Source organism: Pomacea canaliculata, linkage group LG2 (genome assembly GCF_003073045.1).
Source record: "Pomacea canaliculata isolate SZHN2017 linkage group LG2, ASM307304v1, whole genome shotgun sequence".
NCBI lineage: Eukaryota > Metazoa > Mollusca > Gastropoda > Architaenioglossa > Ampullariidae > Pomacea > Pomacea canaliculata.
In genome coordinates, this window is record NC_037591.1 from 29,992,865 (window position 1) to 30,002,271 (window position 9,407).

Sequence of the window (9,407 nt, forward strand, 5' to 3'; positions counted from 1 at the left end):
TATCATTTTCTCTAAAAAAAAGCTTTCGTATAAGTGCTTAAGTAGGCGCGTGGAGACAGGGATGTCCAAGTTGCTAATTTCTTCATGTGCAGTGTTAGCAGCTCGGTGTCTCCACCCAGTGACAGTGGAAGTCAATGTTCGACATCGAGGTATCTGCTTCCACCCATTTGGATGATTGGGGTAGGCGATACATGAGTTGTCTTTGCAGCTGCTGCCAGCCGAGATGCGCACCAGGCTCCGCGGCGCCGAGCAAGTGCAGTGATGTCGTGGCGGTCTCACATCGATACCCGAACTCCACCCGAATGGTGCATATAAATAGATTTATAGTAGGCCGCAGTGCTTCTTTCAGAAGGAGAGGGAGAAAGTGCCTGCGACGAAATTGTCATATTTTGCATGTGACTGTGTATTGACGAAGGAGGACTTATTTAGACCAAAGGTGAGTTTTACTTTGTTGATTGTAGGAATAACTTTTATTTTTCCTTCCATTTGTGGAACATGTCGCTGTTGTAGACTACTGGACGCTTATAGACTGGATTCATCGGTCTTTTCATGCAGGTATCTTAATTTAGATATTTTCTTGTCAACAAAAGTCTGCGTATAACTGTGCATTTTACTGAACAACAACTATCAGATTAGAAAAAAACAACAAAATGCAGATGATTATTATAAAATGCTGAGAAGTGTGCTATTTTTCAGATGCTTTATATTCATAAATGAACTTTAAAGAAAATCAATTTTGAGAGTAATTTTTTTATTATTATTGTTATTTACTCTAGTTAACATAGCTTCGCTAGCTCAAAACTGTCAGATTTGTAAAGATGTTGCAAGAAAATATCTGAAAATAATACATGACTTATTTTCTTTTAATATCAGATTTAATAGTTTTCAAGTAGGAGATAAAGAAATGTGAGTAAAAAGTAAAATTTACAGATAGCACGCTAATTCACAGGGGAAAAAATGGCATCGTCTGTAAAATTCGCAGAAAATTATTATTAAGAAATTTTTTAGAATGTGTGGTTATGGTGTAAATAAATAAATATTACCAACAAGTATGTGTGAATTTTTTTTTTCACGTTTACATCAATTTTGAATCGAAACAGTTTATCTATTTATTTTTTTACTCTGCTTAACAATAGTGAATGTAAAAATGTCCCTTATGTTATTAAAATTAATTTTGCTTTGGATGTATCTTTCTATTTTCGAGTGGATTCAGTGTAATAATTTGTAAAGGAGCTCACTTCACAAACGACTCGCACAGATACAGTTCAGATGGATCGAAGTTTTAAAAAACCCACAGACTTTTAACCATCCAGTCTTTTTTTAAACAAAACATCCTGTTCGCATTTTTGTTTTTTGTTATGCTTTGGGGTTGTTTTTTCTGGGTTTTTTTTTTTTCAAAAGACAGAGCCTTGCTGTGAGCTTACCGGAAACCACAAGTGACCATGGCAGTCTCCTGGCTATATTCTGCATGGCTATATCATCCAGCAGTTCCTAGCGAGGGTGTCCCATGATTGATACACTCATTTACACAGATAGCCAGTGATAAATGGTGCCTCAGCATGACTCGTTCCCCGAAATTGCTGTTGAAATCATGCAAGAACAACAAAAATACAGTTGCTACCGGATTGTTTGCTTCAAAATCATAATTGTAACTGAAACGGGATCGGGAGATGTAAGGCGGTTGTTATTTCCATCAGAGAAATCTGCGGTGGAAGCCAACTGTCCAACTTACATTCGCAGGCTTTAGTTGATTTTATTGCTGTGTTCATTCTTCAGGGTTGGTTTCTAAAGTTACCTTGGAGCTATGTTTTATGACTGACCAGCCTGGATACTTGGATTCACCCGGGTTGATCTGCTAGCTGTGTTATTGTGATATAGCACTTCTTTCGAGTCAAGACTGACTAGCCATTAGTTGGTTATCCCTTCACCGGGAATTATTTTCATTTTTGAAAACTTAATATCTGCACGCACACACACAGAGCTGAAATGGATTCCCCTGTCCCAGGGAAAACGTTACAAACTGGCGATTATGTCATCAGTAGTGATGCCCTCACCATGCTCTTTCCGTTTCTCTGCGCATGAGCTCTTCATTCAATTTTCTGATTTTCATTATTCCCAGTCACAAAATGAAAACTCAGGAGAAATATTTATGTCGTGATTTGGTCCTATAGTATAAAATAACTTATCTTTCTCCATCCGACATAGTCAAAAAGCGTTTAAAAATCATTTTTGTAATCTGTGTACTAGATCGTAACCTTTTTTGCCTCTTCAGTTTCTGTTAACATTTGAATGTATGATCTCGGACGTGTATGGGTGGACTGCTGTCTGCCGAGACTTAGCCTCTTATGAAGTTCTCCACTGTCAGTCTCGGCGAGCCTAAACAATGAATGTGACTAAACCGGAAGCTTTGTATACACCCTCCTCGCTTTAGTAGTTAACCCGAAAAATCGTCTGCAAGCAGTCCAGTAATACAAGGTCGTGGTATGACAAATGACGTTAGTATTGTAATGTAATAAAGTTGTGTGTATGTGGAGAGAGAGAGATTTGTAAATTCAGAGAGCTTCACGGCTAGGGGAAGGTGGTGCGCCATAAATTCTTTTATTAATAGTGGAGGAAGAGGAGGAAGAGGAGGAGGATCATGATGATCATGATTTGACCCAAATGTAGTATCTGATCTGAATTAAAAGTAGTGACCTGACTTAAGAAGCTCTAGTTCAGCATGGCCAGTTAGGGTTAAAAAAAACGAAATGGAGCTTTTATCCGGCAGTCATTCACTAAAAGACAAAGAAAGATCTTAAAACCGCAAAGCCGTCAAAGGATATTGATGAGGAATAGCACAAGCAGCTGTTTGACAGCGGCACAATTTTAATTCTCAAACGGAGGAAGCTTCTATACAAGACGAGGCACAGGTCTTCACAATATTATTTTTCCGGTGGACAATTTCTATTTGTGGTATCTTTATGAATAATTATTATCAGCTGCTTTTTCTGCACAGACGTGAACACATTTACTCAAGGCAAATATAATATATTATATTTACAAAACCTTCTCTCAGTTATGTCACTTAACATTGTTGGAAAATTAAAGGAAGATCAGTGTACTGTTGAGTCAGTAGGTATCTTCAATAGTCTCGGCAGAATTTTCATTACGCTAACATATACGCTAACCTCACTACTTTGTATAACTTTGTTGATTAAAGCAGGACATCGAGTCTCATTATTTATAAATATTCAACTTTATGTTGCAGCTTTTATCGGAGAGTTTCCTTTGATACTTCCCTTTCTTATATTTTCCCATATTTCTAGTACACCGCAGTATTAGTCATTGTTACTCAAAGTCACAGGCGTTAAAAAAACGAATTTCCTGGGCTATCTGTTGATATTCGTGCAGGAAACAGAGACTGCATATCACGATGTCCTGTATAAGAAGAGCAAAGACTGCCATGGCCATCTTGAAAGCTATCGTCAGCCGGGTTCTTTTCGCTCTTCACGGCTTCATTTGTATCTGGCGCGTGACCGTGGTCAAAGGTCAGCCTCTGTACTGGTGCCTGACCGGGACTTTTCCAGTTATGGTGATCGAAACAGTCTTCACTATTAGACGGAAAAAAGGTGGAGAGTGGAAATGGTGAGCAAATAAGTACTATGCATTCTCTCCTTACAATGGTTCTCTACCGAGCCTTGTACTCGTACAGAGATGATGAAGGGTATATTTGAATGCAAAGCTAATTACAATATTTTAATATAATTATTATAGGCTTGTTTTAAAGTGTAACGGAACGTTTTTGTTTGCAAGAAGATTGTAGCTTCAGCTATTTTTTTCTATAACTTTTTACGTAAGGAATACTTCAAACATTTTTCTTATGCTTTGAGATTATTTCAAGATCTAAAAGTTTCTTTGAAAAACTGTCGGTCAGTAAAGGTTTTACCTTTAGACTTACTGCAATAGATGATTTCTATGTCATTAGGGTATGCCCCAGTGTTCTTCTGTACCTTGGAACCGCCGTGCCTGCCATTTGGTTCCTGGAGTTGGATCTCATGGCCGGAAGAATGGTTCAGTCTACTCATGACCTCAAAAACTCTACCAGGGAAGACAGCATTTCTGTATTAACTGACCAGGTGCGTAAAGCGCATGTGATTGTCAAAGATACACAAGTAGAGCACAGACCTAGACTGATGTGTATTTCCTGTTTAAAAGGATACTATTATTCTAAAGCAGTTAAACTTACATGAACTTCGTATGCTCTAGCGTTTCGCGATTTTGATCACGTGGACATTCCCTGATTCTTGTTTCTTTCTAGGGAGAGTGTATTTTAAATCTAACTTTCACACCGATTATCTAAAAAAAAAAAGGAGAAATGTTTCCAGACGTGACAGCTTTGCTAGCACCATATTGTATGTTTCAGCTGAAGATATCGCTGGGTCGAGAGGAGTGGTGCAAGATCCTGGAGCAGATGCTGTTGTTGATCCTCATCATAGGTCGCTGGCTTCTCCCGAAAGGGGAGATCACTCGCGAACAGCTCTCTCAGTTGCTTCTTGTTTACATCGGGATGGCAGCGGACATAATAGAGCTATTCGAAGCATTCAAGGCGAGACTATTTTAGCGACAACCGAATTCCCCTTTTATCCCTCCCTCAGGACTGCTTGTGGGGGCGTGGACGGATGTAGGTGTGGGGGTGGAGTAGACGAGTGATCATGAAATGTCATACATGCTATCACTTACTCTGCATTGCTATTTACTCCATTCATCTATTTGTACGATTTTACCACGTCCATCAATCCACATTGCGATTCTTTGATCCATCTTGGGAAATGGAGGGATTAGGTGGAAGGCGGTATGAAAGGGGCAGAACACCTATTTGTTGTAGTGATGATCTCAAGGGGCTAAGATCTCGAAGTACATACTTGCGCGCACACACACACACAAACACACAAACACATCCTGCTTTTTTCTCTCGGGTATTTCACTATCCTTTATACTCCTCAATAGTGTAAAATCCTTATAGTAAACAATCAACCAGCCCACATGTATATGCCCCCATGGTACCTTCCCTATTCCATTGCTCTCCCTGACCCCTGCCATCTTTCTTCGAGCTTATAATAATAAATTTGGTGAGACCAATTAGCTCAAGCAGTAATGGCGCAAGTGATGAGGCTGACCAGTTTTACTGCAGCTTTTGTAAAAGCTTTAATGGAAATAATGGATGACAGCACCTGTAAATATAGCTTTGGTATTGAACAGCAAAGCCTTTAGGCCAGGGCACCACGTGTTGCATTGCATCTGTATGGCTGGCAATGAAAGGTAAATGTCAGAGTGGGTATTTCAGGAGGAAGGAGTGAGGGAAAACTACCTGCTGACCATCATCATCTTGTCGCTATGGACTGCAAGCCTGACCCAGTTTACGTTTGTTGTCACGGCAACCAAGGCCAAGCGGATGCGTCCCGTACTCTTCAAAGATGGCTCCCGGTCAGGAATCAACATCGCGGGAAGATCCTGTTGCCCCACAGAAGTAGGAAAATCTTACACATATCTTACAGATATCAAAGTTTTTATTTAAATGAAGACATGCCGTGTGCGTTTGTTTGTAACTGTGTCTGTGTGTTTGTCGCGTGTGTGCGTGCGTGCACGTTTAGGCAAGCCACGGGACGCGTATGTGAGTATTGCTTAAACTTTGAGTACATGTGTCACAACCTCGTCTGTATGAGTACTTGGGAATGCACCTGCGATTAGACAGTCATTGAACTAAGATTTCTGTTCTTCATGGGGATAAAACGGACACACATAAAAACCTTCTGCGAAGTATTAACGGCTGAAAAGAATACTGTTACTCTCAGCTTCATATCTGGATACATTTAATTTCTGCTTTTAATTTTAAATGTTATTTACGCTGTACCATGATAAACAATTTGCGTAACATTGTAAGCAGCACTCTATGGCGACACATCGGCATGGTGGACTTCGTTATTATGTGGACAAACTCAAGTACTCAAGAAAAAGCAAGATTATTGATCACGCGTAAAACGTCTTTATCATGCCTAAGCATCTGCCAAACCGTTTGTAATCCTATCACGCGTGAAAATAGGTTTATCGTACGTAATGTCACGTGTGTCACGCTCAAACGTCGACGTCTGTCTTCCGCGGACACGCACGTATTGACCCCATGAATGACACCTGTCTGTGCTGTCGCCAGGTCCTGTCCATCCTTATCAGCGTCATGCTGCAGGACGGCCCATTCCTGGTGCTGCGGATGCTCCTCATCTTCCGGTATGATGTGCTCAGCTACACCAACCTATTCTTCACGTCAAAGAACACGCTGGTATTAGTCCTGCAGTTCTACCGCCTCATCGTTCTCTTCACCCAGCGGTCCAGCGACCACCCTGCTACCACCACCATCATCATCAGTAAAGACGACAACGGCGTCCTTGACAGAGACGTTCTGTTCGGATCTGGAGCTGACGTCAGAGTCACGCGGAGCCGCGAGAAGGAGGGAGGAACGGCGAGTGTCAGCGATCCCGTCACTCCCAGCGACTCCTACTACCGCGACGAAGATGATGGAGAAGGAGAGTTGTCGGAGTACGAGGACGACATCATGAATGTGACCGAGTTCAAGGATAAAGAACAAGAAAGCAAACTAACTATGCCTCAGAGGAAAACGCCTACGAGCGTCAGACGACAGTCCTTCAAGCGCCAAAAAGCCGCTGCAGCAGAGTCTCCCCACACCTCCACCGAGCGAGAATGCGACTCCATCGACAACGGCATCTGCAACACCGGGACTCTGACCTCCATGAGCTCGCTGCCACATTCAATGTCCGACGCCGAGGTCCTCTCTATCCACAGAGGCAAAGGCAAAGGTGAAAGGAGAAAGATCAGCTCTGACAGCACCAGGGGAAGCATGAGTGACTCCAGGGAAGATGTTCGAAAAAAGGAAGGCAAACCCAAAGGAATGAGGCGGCAACGGTCAGCTAAAGAGCACTGGAAAAATGTCCAGACCTTCACAAGGGCCATTGCCTTCGTGAACGAAGCAGGAAAACATAAGACGATTGTATTAAAGCCCGTCGAAACCGCGGACAAGCAAACAGTCTACGTTCTCCAGTCCGATTTCAGGACTGGAAAAAAGATATAGGTCTGTTTCAAAACGAGCGTTCTTAACATTTCATTATCTTTTTGTTAAATTTTATAAGGGACATTTGGTTTTTTTTCTCTGTTTAGCATAAAGATTTCATTCATTTTACATGAAATAACATTTGCTCAGGAAAGGATGATATACATTTGGAAAGTGAAAAGTTTAGTTTGAAATTACTGCTGATTAACTACCGTATCAGCTGTTACATTTAAGCTAACTCTCAAACAACGTAGTCATGACAAGAGAAGACGCCTCAGCTGTTTAAATTAGGTACAGTGATGCTTTCTTAAAATTCTTTGATGAGCTAGTAGGCAGCCCAAACACTTGCACTTCAAAACTATTAGTAAACTTAAACAACAATCTAGGAGATAATAATTTGTGTAAGAATGGAGAGCTCTGCATGCAGATCAGATCAATTCTTCTGTAAACACTTCCTTTCATGCCTTTCTTAATTGGAAAAATGTCATCAAACGTTTGAATAAGTTTGGCAAAGTGGATGTGAAAGTTATAGATGGTTTTGGGGCGAACGTTGGTGACAGTGAAACCTCGATGATGACTTCAGCATCAACTTGTTTGTTAATACAATGAGACTTACGAGCGCTAAGAGGTTTGACAATATGGTACTCTGCCCATCGAAAGCATTCTTTAATGTTCCATGCAGTTCATCCTTAAAAAAGACAATTCAGAGTTGCTAATACTTTTGTGGAACTTTTTTTGTTTTGTTCTGGTTTGTTATTTTTTCATTCTAAACTGAAAAGAGATACCCTGTAATTGCAAACTTTCTTGCTACTTTCGAGCTTTACCTTGCTAAACTTTTAAGTGAGATATTGCTACAGAGAACCAACGAGGTGATCAGCGAGTGATCGTCTCTGTTCTGCTGCTTCTTCCTGATGACACATTTTTAAGACCACAGAGTTTTCCATACAATGCTGCACATGTCTTTCATATCGTTTTTCGTAGTTTATAGTTTAGAATCCCTCTCAGAAGAGATTTTTGATATTTTGGAGATCGTCTCATGATGTATTGTGAAGTTTGGACTTATTTGTGGTGTCGCTCTGAAAGTGTCAACTGAATTTTTTTATTTTTGTTTAACAAGTGCCGTTTATTAACGGCGTGTTTCACGTTTAATAGTCGATATATGGTAGAGAGCATCTATATGGTAGAGTGGACTGGCCTATGATTCCAAACGACTGAACACAACTGTGAAAGATGGCTAGAAGATGGTGATCGTATTGTTTGGTGCTCCTAATAATTGATTAGGGGACTGAGGATGGCGAGGATGAGAAGACAATGACGATGATGTTGCGATGTTTTTAAAAATTTTAAAAATGAATTCTCTGATAGTATGTTTTTGTCATAAAATGCTTGCATCCAAGAGAATGTGTAGTAGACAATTTTCCAATTTTTCTGACTCCTTAGCATTAATCCAGTATTCACCACCTGCACCACTCTAAAGCTGAATAACACGAACGATTGCTTGTTGCTGGAAAATGTTGAACTCTTTTCCGAAGCATCTATTATTATTATTATTATTATTACGCTAAATGCGTTTACGAAAACTTGCAAGTGTGTTCGTGCGCGTGTTTATTGTGGCCACAATCAGTCCGTGGCTGGGTGCGTTGTGCGATTGAGTGCATAAAGCCCTGTGCTTCTTTATGTCTGTGTACTACAAATACGCCGCACGTTTGCACTTTGTAAATGTTACGTTTGTATCACGAACCCCTTGGCATTTATGGCGGATAAAGTGCTATTCACGCTGAATACGTGATAAAAGAAATTTTTGCAGAATTCATGATGAAAGAGGGTGATTAGGTCACGCTGGGAGAAAGAGAGAATGTTGGACAAAGGAAACTGTTGATCGGGACGGAGGACCGTTTGTCGATCATTAGTGTCATGAATATATTCTCCCTTTTCTCTAATCTGAGATCCGGGAATGTCGGATTGGAGAGATTGTCTTGAGGATAAAGACCGCAAACTGTTTTAGTAGAGCATCTGAGAAGGAAAAGACAACGACGGCTATGACACTTTTCTTTAGGAAGCTTTTACGAGAGTTGTTCATGCTGATTTTTGTCACTTCTACTAGTCATCTCTTAACTAGTCGTTTAGCGCCATCTTTTATATGCTTTATTTGTTCACGCTGCATGCAATAACAGCGTGCGTCTGTTTAGTATGCGCACTAGAGGAGAGCAGCAATTGCACCGAGTGGACTTTTTGGCGTCTGCTAGACTCTATTCGCATTCTGGTTTTAGCAGCAATAATAGCAAATGTTTAGTACCATAAGAACAGT

At 40.7% G+C, this 9,407-nt stretch overlaps 1 protein-coding gene and 1 long non-coding RNA gene across 2 annotated transcripts; one reads left to right on the forward strand and one right to left on the reverse strand.

Annotated features, from left to right (window-relative positions):
• The first annotated feature begins 2,853 nt into the window (after positions 1-2,853).
• LOC112558343 (transmembrane protein 26-like) lies at positions 2,854-7,174 on the forward strand. The gene is made up of 5 exons (XM_025228792.1): positions 2,854-3,624; positions 3,965-4,115; positions 4,403-4,585; positions 5,324-5,506; positions 6,188-7,174. The coding sequence occupies exons 1-5, from the start codon at positions 3,413-3,415 to the stop codon at positions 7,118-7,120; spliced, it is 1,662 nt and encodes a 553-aa protein (XP_025084577.1). The 5' UTR covers positions 2,854-3,412; the 3' UTR covers positions 7,121-7,174.
• On the reverse strand, positions 3,469-4,356 carry LOC112558344. Its single transcript, XR_003098129.1, has 3 exons — positions 4,226-4,356; positions 3,926-4,077; positions 3,469-3,590 (listed from the first exon to the last, which is right to left on the reverse strand). It is a non-coding gene; the product is annotated as an uncharacterized LOC112558344 (long non-coding RNA).
• Positions 7,175-9,407: the final 2,233 nt, after the last annotated feature.